Source organism: Salmo trutta, chromosome 29 (assembly GCF_901001165.1).
Source record: "Salmo trutta chromosome 29, fSalTru1.1, whole genome shotgun sequence".
Taxonomy (NCBI): Eukaryota; Metazoa; Chordata; class Actinopteri; order Salmoniformes; family Salmonidae; genus Salmo; species Salmo trutta.
In genome coordinates, this window is record NC_042985.1 from 24,938,302 (window position 1) to 24,957,165 (window position 18,864).

General features: G+C 45.9%; 1 protein-coding gene and 2 long non-coding RNA genes across 6 annotated transcripts in view; 2 read left to right on the forward strand and 1 right to left on the reverse strand.

Moving 5' to 3' along the window:
• Positions 1 to 11,761, reverse strand: part of LOC115167187 (furin-1) — a 99,094-nt gene extending 87,333 nt beyond the window's left edge. The window contains exons 1-2 of one of the 2 annotated variants that reach the window (XM_029721361.1): positions 11,081 to 11,761; positions 6,457 to 6,783 (exon numbers count right to left, since the gene is read on the reverse strand). In XM_029721361.1, the coding sequence (XP_029577221.1) occupies positions 6,457 to 6,669 (213 nt within the window). In that variant the 5' untranslated portion in view covers positions 6,670 to 6,783; positions 11,081 to 11,761. Of the gene's footprint in view, positions 1 to 6,456; positions 6,784 to 9,727; positions 9,839 to 11,080 lie in introns of those variants that run through there. The other variant, XM_029721360.1, reaches the window with a different exon arrangement.
• A 2,458-nt stretch (positions 11,762 to 14,219) lies between these two features.
• On the forward strand, positions 14,220 to 16,487 carry LOC115167189 (uncharacterized). The gene is made up of 4 exons (XR_003870453.1): positions 14,220 to 14,285; positions 14,573 to 14,609; positions 15,486 to 16,011; positions 16,379 to 16,487. It is a non-coding gene; the product is annotated as an uncharacterized LOC115167189 (long non-coding RNA).
• A 1,124-nt stretch (positions 16,488 to 17,611) lies between these two features.
• LOC115167188 (uncharacterized) lies at positions 17,612 to 18,708 on the forward strand. Of its 3 annotated transcripts, XR_003870451.1 has the most exons (4): positions 17,612 to 17,859; positions 17,966 to 18,109; positions 18,278 to 18,387; positions 18,517 to 18,708. It is a non-coding gene; the product is annotated as an uncharacterized LOC115167188 (long non-coding RNA). The 3 variants fall into 3 exon arrangements; XR_003870450.1 differs by having other exon boundaries at positions 17,612 to 18,109; XR_003870452.1 differs by having other exon boundaries at positions 17,612 to 18,109; positions 18,278 to 18,376.
• The last annotated feature ends 156 nt before the right edge of the window (positions 18,709 to 18,864 follow it).

An 18,864-nucleotide genomic window follows, 5' to 3' on the forward strand; every position in this document is an offset into this window, starting at 1 on the left:
CGCCCGCTCGCGCTCGCTCGCTCGCTGTTCATGCGCCCGCTCGCGCTCGCTCGCTGTTCATGCGCCCGCTCGCGCTCGCTCGCTCGCTGTATATATCCACTACTGTCCAGATATCCACTACTGTCCCTGGTTGGCTGACTGCTACAGAGGTAACCTAACTACCACATGTGAGGGCCGGTCACACCGGCAGGGCAGGCTGATTAAACTCTCCTTAGATTCCGTCAGAAGGAAGAATTACTGGGTCCCCCTTTCCATTAGGACCAATCAGTCACCCACACGTCAGCCTACAAGCCCACACCAATTACTGACATTATACACCCACTAAACACAACCTAGGAGTCAGTGGGAGGGAAGGCTTATCATCTGACCTTCCCATAGGCCAGAAAAGAATCTGTTCATGGACTCACTCACTCTCTCCCTCACTCAGTCAGTTCATAGACTCACTCACTCCCTCACTGACTGTTCATGCGCCAGCTCTCGCTCACTCACTGACTGTTCATGCGCCCGCTCTCGCTCACTCCCTGACTGTTCATGCGAACGCTCTCGCTCACTCCCTGACTGTTCATGCGCCCGCTCTCGCTCGCTCACTGACTGACTGTTCATGCGCCCGCTCTCGCTCGCTCACTGACTGACTGTTCATGCGCCCGCTCTCGCTCGCTCACTCACTGACTGACTGTTCATGCGCCCGCTCTCGCTCGCTCACTGACTGACTGTTCATGCGCCCGCTCTCGCTCGTTCACTGACTGACTGTTCATGCGCCCGCTCTCGCTCGCTCACTGACTGGCTGTTCATGCGCCCGTTCTCGCTCACTGGCTCGCTGTTCATGCGCCCGCTCGCTCTCGCTCGCTGTTCATGCGCCCGCTCGCTGTTCATGCGCCCGCTCTCGCTCGCTCGCTGTTCATGCGCCCGCTCTCGCTCGCTCACTGACTGACTGTTCATGCGCCCGCTCTCGCTCGCTCACTGACTGACTGTTCATGCGCCCGCTCTCGCTCGCTCACTGACTGACTGTTCATGCGCCCGCTCTCGCTCGCTCACTGACTGACTGTTCATGCGCCCGCTCTCGCTCGCTCACTCACTGACTGACTGTTCATGCGCCCGCTCTCGCTCGCTCACTGACTGACTGTTCATGCGCCCGCTCTCGCTCGTTCACTGACTGACTGTTCATGCGCCCGCTCTCGCTCGCTCACTGACTGGCTGTTCATGCGCCCGTTCTCGCTCACTGGCTCGCTGTTCATGCGCACGCTCGCTCTCGCTCGCTGTTCATGCGCCCGCTCGCTGTTCATGCGCCCGCTCTCGCTCGCTCGCTGTTCATGCGCCCGCTCTCGCTCGCTGTTCATGCGCCCGCTCTCGCTCGCTGTTCATGCGCCCGCTCGCGCTCGCTCGCTCGCTGTTCATGCGCTCGCTCGCTGTTCATGCGCGCGCTCGCTCGCTCGCTGTTCATGCTCGCTCGCTCGCTGTTCATGCGCCCGCTCGCTCGCTCGCTGTTCATGCGCCCGCTCGCCCGCTCGCTGTTCATGCGCCCGCTCGCTGTTCATGCGCCCGCTCGCTGTTCATGCTCGCGCTCGCGCTCGCTCGCTCGCTGTTCATGCGCCCGCTCGCGCTCGCTCGCTCGCTGTTCATGCGCCCGCTCGCTCGCTGTTCATGCGCCCGCTCGCTCGCTCGCTCGCTGTTCATGCGCCCGCTCGCTCGCTCGCTGTTCATGCGCCCGCTCGCTGTTCATGCGCCCGCTCGCTGTTCATGCGCCCGCTCGCGCTCGCTCGCTCGCTGTTCATGCGCCCGCTCGCGCTCGCTCGCTGTTCATGCGCCCCGCTCGCTGTTCATGCGCCCGCTCGCTGTTCATGCGCCCGCTCGCGCTCGCTCGCTCGCTGTTCATGCGCCCGCTCGCGCTCGCTCGCTGTTCATGCGCCCGCTCGCGCTCGCTCGCTCGCTGTTCATGCGCCCGCTCGCTCGCTGTTCATGCGCCCGCTCGCGCTCGCTCGCTGTTCATGCGCCCGCTCGCGCTCGCTCGCTCGCTGTTCATGCGCCCCGCTCGCTCGCTGTTCATGCGCCCGCTCGCGCTCGCTCGCTGTTCATGCGCCCGCTCGCTCTCGCTCGCTGTTCATGCGCCCGCTCGCTCGCTCGCTGTTCATGCGCCCGCTCGCTCGCTCGCTGTTCATGCGCCCGCTCGCGCTCGCTGTTCATGCGCTCGCTCGCGCTCGCTCGCCGTTCATGCGCCCGCCCCGCTCGCCGTTCATGCGCCCGCCCGCTCGCCGTTCATGCGCCCGCCCGCTCGCCGTTCATGCGCCCGCTCGCTCTCTCGCTCGCCGTTCATGCGCCCGCTCGCTCTCGCTCGCCGTTCATGCGCCCGCTCGCTCTCGCTCGCCGTTCATGCGCCCGCTCGCTCTCGCTCGCCGTTCATGCTCTCGCTCTCGCTCGCCGTTCATGCTCTCGCTCTCGCTCGCCGTTCATGCTCTCGCTCTCGCTCGCCGTTCATGCGCCCGCTCGCTCGCCGTTCATGCGCCCGCTCGCTCGCCGTTCATGCGCCCGCTCTCGCTCGCTCGCCGTTCATGCGCCCGCTCTCGCTCGCTCGCCGTTCATGCGCCCGCTCTCGCTCGCTCGCCGTTCATGCGCCCGCTCTAGCTCGCTCGCCGTTCATGCGCCCGCTCTCGCTCGCTCGCTCGCTCGCCCGCCGTTCATGCGCCCGCTCTCGCTCGCTCGCTCGCTCGCCCGCCGTTCATGCGCCCGCTCTCGCTCGCTCGCTCGCTCGCCCGCCCGCCGTTCATGCGCCCGCTCTCGCTCGCTCGCTCGCTCGCCCGCCGTTCATGCGCCCGCTCTCGCTCGCTCGCTCGCTCGCCCGCCGTTCATGCGCCCGCTCTCGCTCGCTCGCTCGCTCGCCCGCCGTTCATGCGCCCGCTCTCGCTCGCTCGCTCGCTCGCCCGCCGTTCATGCGCCCGCTCTCGCTCGCTCGCTCGCTCGCCCGCCGTTCATGCGCCCGCTCTCGCTCGCTCGCTCGCCGTTCATGCGCCCGCTCTCGTTCGCTCGCTCGCTCGCTCGCCGTTCATGCGCCCGCTCTCGCTCGCCGTTCATGCTCTCGCTCGCTCGCCGTTCATGCGCCCGTTCATGCTCTCGCTCGCTCGCCGTTCCTGCGCCCGCTCGCACCCGCTCGCCGTTCCTGCGCCCGCTCGCGCCCGCTCACAGACACTACATTTCCACAGTAGGCAGCATACAAAACATCTGGATGGAAACTATTACAGAGAGACATGTCAGAATGATTAAAGCCCCCGACTAAATGGTATCACCTTATAATGTCACCAGAATAATTATCTTACACACAGATCTATCCCATGACCAGGTGCATCATGAATGATTTCTAACTGGACGACATGAGATCTAGTTGCCTAGCAGGAAACAGGCTAACCAGGAAGGAAGCAATTAAAGTTTAATGTGAAATGGATGAAAAAAGACAGAGGCAAAAAAACAAAGTACTTCTACTCATCATGCCCCCATTGAAGTCTTGGAGCAACCAGAGAATATAGTGGCTCACTTACAAACAGGAAATGTTTACATTTATTTTACACACGCCCACTGGGGCCTCAACAACAAACTATCCCAAGTAGTGCTTAATTATTCATAGATTGTCCTCAAAACGGAAGGAAGGAGAGGAACAGTGAAAACTTAAACCCTGGTGGTGCTGCTCATAGGATCGGAGTCCCATTCCTGTCACCGCCTGTTAGTCTTCCCTCAGCCGCACTGTGTAATTCATAGTTCAAAGCCCCATCTCACCCACACTCTGATTGGGCGTTCCAGTCAGGAAGCTCCTGTCGGATCATCTGTTCCTGACACAAACACACAGCTCTGCAATGCAAACAATGCCACAACACAGCGCATTGAGGAGACGAGAGGGAAGAGTCTGATGGCTACTTCAAAAAGTTCTGTTAACACTACATGAAATGTACCATGACTTGCCTCTCATCTGCGACAAAGGAAAACCACCACAGAAATAAGTTTGTGGGATGTTTCATTGAAAAGAAACAGAAAAGCATGGAAGACTGTGGTAGTGTTGAGAATGCTAACATGTCAGAGAGACAAGGGAGGTCATTTTCTGATGAACTCATTTACCACAAACAAAACAGCGGGCTGAGCATATGGCAAACTTTGCAATGAGATTAAAAGCTGTGTGAAAAGCGAAGCTTTCAGGACAGTACAGAGATCGACAGACACACACAGGTGTATGACTCAACCATTTTGCTGCACTCACAATAACATCTGCTAAACACATGTGACTTGATTTGTATGGAGGTTGTGGTCAGCCACTCTCAGTAAGAGTAACAGAAGAGACATCGTACCCAGAAAGGCAAAACTGCAGTCATTCAGGTAACTGTGTTTAGTCTGTTTGGGTGAGTCATTTCTCTGGAATGGATGAACTGAAACTAAACAGTCATAGAGGGGTTTCTATAAGGACCACTGCCTCTGGTACACTAATATTTAGTCTAAATCTCCACAAGAAGCACTGCATTTTACAAGTTATATGGGACATAATACCATACAACATTCTCAATATTACTCCTATACATAATATTTTTTTTAAAGATACAGTTGAAGTCGGAAGTTTACATACACTTTGGTTGGAGTCATTAAAACCCGTTTTTCAACCACTCCACACATTTCTTGTTAACAAACTATAGTGTTGGCAAGTCAGTTAGGACATCTACTTTGTGCATGACACAAGTAATGTTTCCAACAATTGTTTACAGACAGATTATTTCACTGTATCACAATTCCAGTGGGTCAGAAGTTTACATTCACTAAGTTGAATGTGCCTTTAAACAGCTTGGAAAATTCCAGAAAATGATGGCATGGCTTTAGAAGCTTCTGATAGGCTAATTGACATCATGTGTCAATTGGAGGTGTACCTGTGGATGTATTTCAAGGCCTACCTTCAAACTCAGTGCCTCTGCTTGACAACATGGGAAAATCAAAAGAAATCAGCCAAGACCTCAGAAAAAAAATGGTGGACCTCCACAAGTCTGGTTCATCCTTGGGATCAATTTCCAAACACCGGAAGGTACCACGTTCATCTGTACAAACAATAATACACTAGTATAAACACCACGGGACCACGCAGCCGTCATACTGCTCAGGAAGGAGAAGCGTTCTGTCTCCTAGAGATTAACGTAGTTTGGTGCGAAAAGTGCAAATCAATCCCAGAACAACAGCAAAGGACCTTGTGAAGACGCTGGAGGTAACAGGTACAAAAGTATCTATATCCACAGTAAAACAAGTCCTATATCGATATAACCTGAAAGGCCGTTCGGCAAGAAAGAAGCCATTGCTCCAAAACCGTCATAAAAAAGCCAGACTACGGTTTGCAACTGCACATGGGGATAAAAATCGTACTTTTTGGAGAAATGTCCTATGGTCTGATGAAACAAAAATAGAACTGTTTGGCCATAATGACCATCGTTATGTTTGGAGGAAAAAGGGGGAGGCTTGCAAGCCGAAGAACACCATCCCAACCGTGAAGCACCAGGGTGGCAGCCTCATGTTGTGGGGGTACTTTGCTGCAGGAGGGCCTGGTGCACTTCACAAAATAGATGGTCTCATGAGGAAGGAAAATTGTGTGGATATATTGAAGCAACATCTCAAGACATCAGTCAGGAAGTTAAAACTTAGCTGCAAATGGGTCTTCCAAATGGACAATGACCCCAAGCATACTTCCAAAGTTGTGGCAAAATGGTTTAAGGACAACAAAGTCAAGATATTGGAGTGCCCATCATAAAGCCCTGACCTCAATCTTATAGAACATTTGTGGGCAGAACTGAAAGTATGTGCGAGCAAGGAGGCCTACAAACCTGACTCAGTTACACCAGCTCTGTCAGGAGGAATGGGCCAAAATGCACCCAACTTATTGTGGGAAGCTTGTGGAAGGCTACCCAAAACGTTTTACCCAACAATTTATAGGCAATGCTACCAAATACTAATTCAGTGTATGTAAACTTCTGACCCACTGGGAATGTGATGAAATAAATAAAAGCTGAAATAAAATCACTCTCTACTATTATTCTGACATTTCACATTCTTAAAATAAAGTGGTGATCCTAACTGACCTAAGACAGGGAATTTTTAAGACAGGGAATTTTTTTTATAGGATTAAATGTCAGGAATTGTGAAAAACTGAGTTTAAAATGTATTTGGCTAAGGTGTATGTAAACTTCTGACTTCATCTGTAAGTATTTTTTCTGCTCTAGTAAAGTGATATAATTCAATTGGTTCCGAGTGCCTTGGAGGCTGGCAACTTCCAAGTGTAATAAATATTTAAGCCAATTTGGGGTCAGGTATTTTGGCACTAACAGGCAATGTGGGAAAAGCAGTCTAGATCAGCACTTTCTGCAGTATATGTTCCCTAATTATTCACTTAGACAAAAAAAACACACACAGAGACAAACAAAAGAGGGTGAAGAATCCCCAACAACTCACATTGCCATGGTTGACGAAGCCATGTTTACTGGCAATGCGGTCAGCCTCGTCTGGTCCTCCAGCGATGTGGACGGCCCATGTGTTGGTGTAAACCCTCTGACCAAGGGCCATGCCCAGCCCAGACACCAGCAGGACCAGCAATGGTCCCAGCAGCAGCCGCTCAGCCAGCCGTGACCAAGGGCCCATGGAGGAGGATGGAAGGCCCAGAGCCATGGGGTCCTACAACAGCGCAGTCCCTGAGCTCAGCGTCTCTATGATAGGCCGGGGGTGGCCAGGGGACATACAGAGCAGAGAGACGACACAGGACAGTCACTGCACCGGGATCACCTAAGAAGAAAGAGAGCGTTACTAACAAGTAGCAGAGCTCAACACAATGAGAAAAACAAATCCTACAACTTCTATTCAGAGCGCTGTAATAGTGAGCTGAAGCAGCATGTATTGTCAGAAGGAAGACAATCCTGCCAAGGTTTGCTGACTTGTTACACCGCACCCATGACAACAGCATTACAAAAGGAGAGCGGAGTGACGTGAAGATGTCAAAATTTACAATGGAACAAAACCAGCTTAACAACAGACTTGAGTTAAAGGAGTCCAAGGTCCTTACTTCTCCCTTTCAGTGAAGCTATGACAATTAAACACGTATTGTATTTGGAATTACAAAAGGCACTTTGAAAGAAAATAATCATTAGTTGAAGGAAACAGAGTCCATTCCAATTTCTATAGCATGAAAATGTTGATTGCAAATGCAGACTGCAGACTGACTTTTCAACCGCATGTTAACCTGACAAACTAAAAACAAATCCATGACAGTTGAAATATTATTTTCCTCCTCACTTTGCTTCTTGGTTTTTCTCAGCACTGGAGGTGGTGGAGGAGTGGATGTCTCTTACCATGCATTATGCAAAGCTTATGGATCACACATGTACTATTCTACTTCCCCTCTCACTCTCCCTCTGTAAGCCAAGATAGAAGACTTTCGCCCAGCAATGACTAGTCTAGGTCTTTACTCATGAGAAAACTTTTCCAAGTAAAGAGCATTGTGAACTGGAATCATGAAAACACTGTCCAACCCCATAGAGATCCCTAACCACTAGTTTGAGAGGTGTTCAGAGTGAAACCAATTAAGAAATGTAGCCCAGCTGACTTCAGACAATGTGGTTGAGGCTGCTTTGAGACTTCATTTCTTCCATTACTTCTCCAAAAAGCTACAAAGAACACTGGCCCTACCTGTTCCTCAACCTTCCAAGAAGATTTTTCACCAAACATAACATTTCATTTCCAGCTCTATCTTTCAAAAGGAAATCAGATGATGATGAGTCACGGAGAGAGTCCGAGAGAGAGAGAGTGATGGGGAGATTTCAGCTGGTCTTCCCTATGAGGATGAGTGTTAGCCATTGGCAGTCAGTCAGTCAGTTATGAGACCTCAGCTGGGATGGGGCTCTGGCTGAGGAACCTTGGACGCTCATAGGCTCAAGCTCCACACATGAAATTTCAAAGAAGAAAATGTGAAAAAAACATGCAAGGCTCAGCTCCCCTTTGAAGCGCTTTTGGCAATTGAAACCCAATAAATGCAAATTACAGAGCGCCTGGAAAACAGACAATGTCTTCAAATGCAGAAACAAAGCAGAGAGATAGTGTTGCTTGGCATGAATATGCTAAATGAGAAGCTGGGTGAAAAATCCTGGAGGATTCAACCCATTAAAGCTTAAAATAGCAGGCAGAGGTAGAAAGAAGCATGGCACCATTAAAATCCCTTCAATACTGATCTAGCTATAGACCTACTGGCCGTTAGTTACAAATAACTATTCTCCAAATAAAACTACTTCTGACTACGCCTTTCAGACAATTTATAGGGATGAGGAAAAATCCCTACTGACTTATAACTAAAGGTTTAAGTTTGTACTGTAGTATCCTAATTCCATCACAAATATCATTACATAAAATAAACCAAAGCTTCTTCGTGCCCAAAGAGTTAGGATCCACTTAGAGAATTCTTTGCAATGCTAAAGACACAATGCAGAGGTCCAGATTAAGCATTGGTTTAAAACCTGCTAAACCACATGGTCAGGGTGATTATTAGCTTCTGGCAAAACAACTTGTTTATCAAGCTCAGAGACCCAAACATTGCAGTCTAAAAGGCTACAAACAAAACAAAATACTTATCCGAATGAACATTTGATGCATTCCAGGTTATTTCACTCAATGAGAACATTTCAAAGAACTAGTTGAAATACTACTAGTTCCTAGGGTTTGTGAATCCATTGACAGAGTGGGTGTCAAATCCCTGTCCAGTGCTCCAGGCAGCATGTTCTGTTACAGCTGTTCCAATAGACCTGACAAAACATACCCACCTAACAAGCAGCAACATTTCCACTTTATGTAATGCCTTGTTCTGCTGTTTTACTGGCCGGCAACATCATTGTATTTTATTTTAGAGGGGGTGATGAATCTTTTCATCACTGAACAATTCAAAAACAGCTCTACAAAAAGTACCAATATGAAAATACTCAGGTGGATTAACTTCAGCTTTCAGAACAGATGTATTATTCTGACAGAACACTTGGCCAAAGCCACCAAATACAATGCAATTTTAACTTTAACTATAAATGACAGAAAGTACCACACTGTTACAATAGCAGGAATATGCCCAGATTGACAGCTCAAGAAACAAGAAACTGACATTCCAATTATTCCACAATGATGATTGACATTACTAGTTTCACAAAAAAGGTTTGAGAAAAAAAATGCCTGGCAAAAAACCCTGCAGGGCAAAAGAGCTGTGGTGCTGCCACAACTATGAGAGGAGAGGAGTTTGCTCTGCCAACTGCAGCCAGTGCTATCAGAGCAGCAAACACAAAGTTAGACAGTCTGTACAATCAGACCGTTCCTCTGAGATGGGCACGAATCAGTCTGATTCTCTATGGTTCATTTATTTATTCGGGCACACTAAAGCTTCTTTGTGCCCAAAGATTTAGGATACACTTAGAGAATTATTTGCAATGCTAAAGACAATGCAGAGGCCCAGATTAAGCATTGGCTTAAAACCTGCTAAACCACATGGTCAGAGTGATAATTAGCTTCTGGCAAAACAACTTGTTTGTCGAGCTCAGAGACCAAAACATTCCAGTTTAAGAGGTTACAAACAAGACAAAATACTTATGAATAAAATTGCGATTAAACTCACTGGGTTCTCTCTAAATGCCCTAAAGAAAACTAGTCTTAACAGCATAACACTTTCAAGGGGAAAAAAGCTGTAAGATATGCAGCTCACCTTTGAGCTTCGGACTAATGTTGTTGTTGTGATTCTGATGCAGCCCGATCTGATGCGGAGGCAGCAGACACACAGACAGAGGTGTGCACCTTCCCCAAGCCTCCTTTTAACGTTCACAGACATGCATGGCTCAAAGTACACACACCCCTAGTGACCTCATCTGGGCACTCAACCGTTCAGCCGGAGTTTAATGTCAGTATAAAAACCATACACCGTGGAATAACAAAAGCTCAACTACTTTACTGTTCGCAGCAGAAAGTGGGAAACCAGACATTTTGCTGCCAGTTCTCATAAGTGTAAGCAGAGTAAATGATACCATACATCAAAGTTTGGCAGCAACTGTTATAAAGCTGCACAAGTGTTAACAGATAGATGTGAATCAAAATAAGCAAGTAGTCATACATTTCACAACTCTGCTTGAAATTATCGAAAAGAGTCACCAACGGCCAAATGGAAAACACATTACATCCTAGGGTGATAATTTCACCAAGTGTAAGTCAAACTGCAGATGGGAATGGTGATTACCCTTGACAGGAGATAACATGGGCACTGCTCTGTGGTTTGCCAAAGGTTAGAATCCTTCAGCATTTCCCTGCCAGAGGTGTCAGGTCTCCCTACTAGCAATCAAAACATGGCCACTGGCTCAGGAGTTGAGGAATGGCTAGAAAGTCAACAAATCTCAAACAGGAACAAACTTTCACAGATGCCAGTGGTTATTTGCACAATTTGCATTTTCCCCAAAGGCAAATTGGAACTCAGGGAGAGGACAGCCGAGCTCTGACACACAATAACTCAGAGACATGATAGGGGCACTTCAAAGGTGCTAATCACTTAATATGTGATGAAGACAATACATTTGTATCACAATCCAAAGAGTATCCAGGTCCTAAGGTTAACATTTATAGCATATTACAATATCCTGTCTTCTTGTCTTGAGCTCCTCTAACACTCCACTGTATGTTGCTTGCAGATAATTAATATGCTCTGTCATAAGGAGAGTGTTTAATTACCATGAACAATGCCTTTATCATATAGAGTAACAAGGCTACAGTATCAGCGTTTTCTCCACTGAATAGACACTTATTCAAATCATAAGCAAGCAAGCTACAATTCAAATCAAAAAATCTTTCAAGAGTCCTTTCTTAAAATTGGGCGCAAAATATTGAATATCTCGTCTTTTGACGGTCATACCAGCGAGTCAACATGCCCAGTTAGGCTATAAAACTTCTGCTCGTAGTTCAAAAAGTTACCCAACGTTTCACTAAAACATACAAGTTTCATTATGTTGTATGACAACAATTATGGTTCATATCAGAAATGGCGTATTATTGTAACAAAAATACGGTAACTTACCACAAATGGCCTTGACAACTGCAAACGGCTTGGCGAAAAACTTCGAATACAATAAATTCCTGAATCGTCTCCCGCTGGTATTTCAGTAAAGTAACACTGTATCGCTTTATCAGCAACAACTACTTGATACAATGTAGCCTACTGCGATTCTGCAGCGCTCAGAGCAAGCGCTCTTTCACCCAATTTCTCCCCTGTGTTTAATTCCAGCCTTCTGTTTCTCTGATCGTTCCGATTTGGACGGTAATCGGAATATAATGTCATATAAACCTACTCCACAGAACAACAACAACCGGGATCGACGGCGTCAAGTTTCAGCTAACGTTACAGCCAGGCTCGTAATGCCCTTCTAGCGGACACAATTACAGCCCGAATGTCTCTGTAGATAGGGACAAGGCAATACCGATGACAGGCAAAGCACACTCCTCGCACTAACCAACTAGTCTGTCCTCTTCCAGGAATAAAGGCACACCAGTACAAAACTCCCCATGAGCGCCTCAATTATGAGGAAACTTTCCAATGCCTTTATTCTGTAGGTTAACCAGTTCCCGTTTACATTATGCATGATCCCCTGTCTTTTTTGATATACTAATTAATCGAATATACTCTTACAACTACCATACTACATTGTTAATGGTTACAAAATAAATAAAAAAATAAGCATGATTGTATGAACCCTCTCAAAACAGCTGAGGGGTCCACATCATGTAGCCCCTCAGGAAATACGTCATGGCGAATGAGGGCAAGGGGAAAATGCACAGGATTTGGACACACCTACTGCTCAAGAGTAATATACACAGTAGTGTATCGCCATCTGCTGGAATAATCTATAACAATTTATTTTTATTTTTTATGTAACCTTCATTTAACCAGGTAGGCCATTTGAGAACAAGTTTTCATTTACAACCGTGACCTGGCCAAGACAAAGCAAAGCAGTGCGACACAAACAACAACACAGAGTTACACATGGAATAAACAAACGTACAGTCAATAACACAATAGAAAAGTATATATACAGTGTGTGCAAATGAAGTAAGATTAGGGAGGTGAGGCAATAAATAGGCCGTAGTGGCAAAATAATTACAATTTAGCAAATAAACACTGGAGTGATAGATGTGCAGAAGATGAATGTGCAAGTAAAGATACTGGGGTACAAAGGAGAAAAAAAGGAAGAAAAATAACAATATGGGGATGAGGTAGTTGGATGGGCTCTTTACAGATGGGCTATGTACAGGTGCAATGATCTGTAACCTGCTCTGATGCTTAAAGTTAGTGAGGGAGATATGAGTCTCCAGCTTCAGTGATTTTTGCAATTCGTTCCAGTCATTGGCAGCAGAGAACTGGAAGGAAAGGCAACCAAAGGAGGAGTTGGCTTTGGGGATGACCAGTGAAATATACCTGCTGGAGCGCATGCTACGAGTGGGTGCTGCTATCGTGTCCAGTGAGCTGAGATAAGACGGGGCTTTACCTAGCAACGACTTATAGATGACTTGAAGCCAGTGGATTTGGCGACTAATATGTAGCGAGGGCCAGCCAACGAGAGCATACAGGTCGCAGTGGTGGGTAGTGTATGGGGCTTTGGTGACTGCATCCAATTTGCTGAGTAGAGTGTTGGAGAATGATATCGCCAAAGTCAAGGATCGGTAGGATAGTCAGTTTTACGAGGGTATGTTTGGCAGCATGAGTGATGGATGCTTTGTTCCGAAATAGGATATTGTCTGCAGCGTTAATAATTGTTTTTAGGGGGAGGGGGTGCAAAGACCAGATGTTTTCATTTAGATGAGCATCAGATATGCATCATAATATAGCAATATAGTCTATATGCATTACATTATGATAGCACACCTTTATTCATTATGGTTTAGGTTTTAAATAGTAGGGCCCTCACTCACAGCCCTAAAACAAGCAGTGATGTGCACCACTACAAATTCGTTTTCAAAAGCTCCGAGCTGAGGAGCCTTTCAATAAGAACTCAAACAAAGCAAACCCTTCCACCCCAGCCCACTGCTACCCACTTGGCTCTGTTGGAGTATATTGGTGATCACTGCCATTTAATGGCTGCAAAAGAATGGAGCGTGTAATCATGCACACGCTGTTGAATAGCCTACCGCGTGGCGTTCAGGTCGCATCATTGGCGCAAACTGTAGCCTAATTATGCCTGCCTACTCAGCCAATCAACGACATTATTATACTTTTCAATCTGGTCACTTTACTTGGCTTGTCTGATCCAAGGCTAAATACAGTTGCAACCCTGTTAGTAAATAGATTGAAAATGAATTTTAAAAAGTGTACTAATCTTCCACTGAACATTGGTCAGTGGTCGACTAAAATAAAAGTTTAGCTAAAACCTTTAGGAATAATACCTCTATCTTGCGGCTGGTTGGACTACTGGCAGTGGTTACGTTCAACGCGCCCCCCGATCTTCAACAGTTGTGTCCTAGAATGTTAAATTAAATATCCCATTAATTTAGTGTTAAACTTAACAAACAACCCAACATTCGCGATCCGATGCTAACCAGTCTTGCTAACTAGCTAGGTTAGCAAACCCGCCTGCGTTGTTGGATTTATAGGTATAGACATAGTCCTCCAGTCAAGAGCCTAGTTAAGTAATTTAAGGTATGTTGGCCTACCTACCATATGAATCTACTTATGGAGGGACAATAGGCCTAATATATGACCTAAACACTCATCATAGTGTGAAAAGGAAGCTAGCTAACATTACTGTAGACTTTCTGATATGTTATGGTGTTTGATACAGTTGAATCCCTCATGAAAAAGTACTACTGGATTACTACACAAAACCTATACATGTTGTAGAAGTGATTGTGTAGTGAATGTGTAGTTCATGCACTACTCAAGAACACAAGTAGAGTTTTGTAGATTTCAGTAGGAAAACCATAGTGTTTCAAGTAGTAATCATGTAGTTTTACTACTTGATGTTGTTAGTAAATAAGTAGTCAAAACACAACAGCTTTACTACACAGGCTTTTCAATAGTAATCAGGTAGGGTTTTTACAACTTTATGTTAGTAGTAAGTATCACAACACTACAGCCAGACTACACTGGTTTTTCGCGATCGCAGAGGAAGACATAACAGGAAGTATTTGGTTGTTGTTGTTAGCTAGCTACTGTTTTTGACAATCCCGAATGTAATCATTTTCCATCCTTCGTCATCCTGGCGTTCATAACCCTTATGCTGGCACCATCTGTAAATCAACTTTCCATCATGTTTTATGAATACGTTCATGTCGTTGTTTAGCCGTGTATTTAACTTTTAACCACATCAAAAAGATTGCTAGCCAAAACGGTCTTAGGCGTTAGCCGTTGTCATAGAGATGTAATTTAGTTTAGCCTAGCTCTTTGCTAGCACCATTGAAATGTAGCTACAGTATGTAGCCTCATGATACCTAATAAGTGTGTTTGTATGCAAATGTACAGTATTTTCATATTGGTATACTTAACCATTCTACTTACCTCTTTTGACATGTTGCCAAGGAGGCCCTCGACATAAGAAGACTGGAGGCCATTGTTGGTAAGATTAACATTGTTTATCAAATGTTTTTCTGTGTTTGTCTTATGTGGCCAATGTTAGCAGATGATTAATAATGTCTTATAATTGTATTACTACACAATGCCTACATATTACTGCTGCATATCTTTATTTTCTAAAAGTCAAGTTGTGGAGAAATGTAACTGCAACAAAACAGAGGATCTGAAGATAGTTAAGTCAAAGACCTCAAAGGGTTTAACAAAAAAAGTGTAAATATGTCATTTAATATGTAATTAATGTAATAATAATAAAAAGTTCAATAATGTGCACTAGTCTAGTAGTGACACAGTAGTGAAACAAGAAGATGTCAGTAGTGATTTTGAATAGATAAACAGAAGTAAATGTTTTCAATAGTAATTCAAAAGGGTTTATGTGGGAAATGAAAAAGGATCAGGAGTAATTCAGAAGTGACACAACACTACACACAGATGGCACTGGCAGTAGTAATTAAATAGGAATGAATAGGCATACAGTAGTAATGTGTAGGCGCTGTGTAGTAATCCAATAGTGAACATGTAGGAATTGTGTGGGTATGTGTAGATTTTAAGTAGTAGATACCCAAAAGCTCAGTAGTTGCACAGTAGTCATTAAGGGATAATTATGTAGTGATTTGAGTAGGAAATATGTAGTGTTCAACAATAGTGAAACATCCCAATGTATCACTCATTACTACCGGTACTTAAATTACTACATATATCACTACTGGTTTACTACACATCTCAATAGCAATCAAGTAGTAACACCTGTAGGATTTGTGTAGATCTTGAGTAGTAGTCATGAGTAGTACCTCAGTAGTTCTTCAGGATCAAGGGGACAGCAGCTAGTATCAGTAACACACTCTCCTCTCATGTTTCACAGGGAAAATGGCAAGCCGTTTCTTCAAGCTGTTTTCACCTAGGAAGCGCAACATAGGAGTCCTGTCTCTTAGTGGAGTATGGTCATTTGCTACAGCAGGGTTTTTTCTGAACAGAGAGCACATCACCACAGGAGCTCAAATCAGGAGGCTGTACCCTGCCAGTTATCCCTGACAGACAGTGACATATCCCGGTGTCCACAGCCTCCAACACCTATTCATTCGTTAGGGGTGTGCTATCATTGTACCCCGTTTTTGTCTGTACTTATTTCAATAGTGTTACCAACCTTCAATTTCTCTCACGGTGCAGAGTTCCCTGATTTACGCAAACACAGCAACTGCAAGGCCAGTCACCTCATACCTTCTCTCTATGCTAAGCTGTGTGCCTATGGACAATGTTATCCAGACAGGATTGGACAACCCTGGGCACCCCTTCATAAAGTATGTTGGCATGGTAGCCGGAGACGAGGAGTCCTATCAGGGGATGGATCACAACGGCCTGTGTGGTCTGTGTCTTTTCACAGTGAATTGGTATGCCTACTACCTATCTTGCTGGAACTTCAATGCATTTTTTAAATCTAATGGCGGGCACTGTGAAATAGATATTCTAAAGCTACTACACATATTGGAGCGTCACCCATTCCTTATAAAAGTGTTATACAGATAAAACCTAGAAGAAAGGGGATCAACTGCAGTTTTCAATTCTGCCTTGAAGTGAAGGCAAGTGCTCTACAGACTCTTAATAGCAGAGTTTCCCAATATTACACCTTTTTGTGTGTAGAGAGGAGAAGTATTGAAAGGAAATAATAACACAGAAGCCTTTGCTTTGTGATCACTGTTGGTTACGAAGGTTTCATTTATTTAAGGCCATGCATTTATACACAATCTCTCCCCACAGACCTGGATGCCACCAATGTACATAATGATGGGAATGTCCATGGACATAAGTATAGAAATGGCATTGCATCAACCACCCAGTTGACTAGGTACCAGACCTTCTACATATCTACATTCTAAACTGTTCAAGTGAGCCAGTACTTACCATAGTCTCTTGTCAGATCCAGGCAGGTCAGTTTGATGAGCACCACATGTCATCGTCACGTGGACGGGCCTGAGCATCTGAGGGCTGAGCCTGCCCCCTGGCTGTTGCTGGGCGGAGCGCCGGGAGGTGGAGCTGGTGGTGGACGCCCTCAACGTCCTGCAGGGGGAACTCAAGGGACAGTACAGATGACTGACAAGGAGCAGCAGCTGCTCATTCATGTGAGGAAAACACAGTCTGCAACACACTGCTTTGGAGAATTGTTTTTATTTGTTTAATTTCCTTATTCTATCACTGAGATGCATAACACTTGTTTTTGGAGTTCACAGGATCACTTCCTGTTCGATATACCAGTGTCCCCCCTCTTGACCTGTGCAGGAATGGCCAGAGATTGGCCAGATGCACAGGGCATTTGGTAAGTATAATGGTTTGATAAAAGCACAACTCTAAAACCAAACAATATAATCAAATCAAATCCAAGTTTATTTGTCACGTGCGCCGAATACAACCTTACAGTGAAATGCTTACTTACAGGCTCTAACCAATAGTGCAAAAAAGGTGTTAGGTGAACAATAGGTAAGTAAAGAAATAAAACAACAGTAAAAAGACAGGCTATATACAGTAGCGAGGCTTTAAAAGTAACGAGGTTACATACAGACACCAGTTAATCAGGCTGATTGAGGTAGTATGTACATGTAGATATGGTTAAAGTGACTATGCATATATGATGAACAGAGTGGCAGTAGCGTAAAAGAGGGGGTGGTGGGTGGCGGGACACAATGCAGATAGCCCAGTTAGCCAATGTGCGGGAGCACTGATTGGTCGGCCCAATTGAGGTAGTATGTACATGAATGTATAGTTAAAGTGACTATGCATATATGATAAACAGAGACTAGCAGCAGCGTAAAAAGAGGGGTTGGGGGGGGCACAATGCAAAAAGTCCGGGTAGCCATTTGATTACCTGTTCAGGAGTCTTATGGCTTGGGGGTAAAAACTGTTGAGAAGTCTTTTTGTCCTAGACTTGGTACTCCGGTACCGCTTGCCATGCAGTAGTAGAGAGAACAGTCTATGACTGGGATGGCAGGGGTCTTTGACAATTTTTAGGGCCTTCCTCTGACACCGCCTGGTGTAGAGGTCCTGGATGGCAGGCAGCTTAGCCCCAGAAACTATTTTAGAAGCGCTGAAACCTATGGAGATAACCCGTTGGTCTGGAAAGGCACAACAACCAGGAGAACTTCCTGTTGTGGATCAACGAGGAGCACCACACCCGGGTCATCTAGATGGAGAAGGGCAGCAACATGAAGAGGGTGTTTGAGAGGTTCTACAGGGGACTTGAGGAGGTGAGCCCAGCAGAATCACTGATTGGATTCATTGCCTACACCCACACGTTAACTGTGTCTTAAATGACACTTAAACCTTTCATGCTTTGTTGTGTCTTTTTATGAGCTGTTGTTGACATCACCACCATGAGAAGAGGCTGATCATGGAGAAAGGCTGGGAGTTCATGTGGAGCGAGAGGCTGGGTTACATCCTCACCTGCCCCTCCAACCTGGGCACTGGACTCAGGGCATCCTGCCTCGTTTTAGCAAGGTCTGGCCTTTACCACCTCACTCACCTATGGGTTGACACATGAACAGCCGTATGAAGAAACTGTGCTAAGGGGATCCCTGTGCTGAGCTGTCCTTCTCAAATTCCAGGATCCTAAATTCTCTGTTCGTTTTTTTCTGTCGTTTCTTTTACTGGGATGCTCGTTTTCAGAAGATGCTGGACAACCTGCTTCTGCAGAAGCGAGGTATGGACGGCGTGGACTCCGCAACTGTGGCACAACCTTTGACATCTCTAACCTGGCCAGACTGGGTGAGTCAGAGGTAAGACACTGCATCACTACACCACAGAATAGAATGCAGTGACAGTGACAATCATAATATTCAGCTTTAATAGGCAGTTGTAGAGAGTGGAGAAAGAATAGGTTATATGTGTTTGTGTGTTGTATGTAGGTCCAGCTGGTTCAGAATGTGATTGATGGGGTTAAATACCTGATTGTGTGTGAGAAGAGGCTGGAGAGAGATCAGGATATCCGAATCCCTGCACCCATCTCACAGTTCCAAGTAGAGAGAGACTGGCCTTGCAGATGCCCCGACTTGCGATTTTACATTCACAAACAATATTCTTCAATAAAGCTGTATGAATGCAAATCATTAACTGTGGTCCTCCAAATACTTTACCTGAATAGCAGCTATAAACTCTTCAGCTATATATCAATACATTCAAATTAAACTTGGGGATTGACCAGTAATTGTTGTGTACTATAGAAAATGAGGTTGTGTCCTACTGCCCTATTTTCT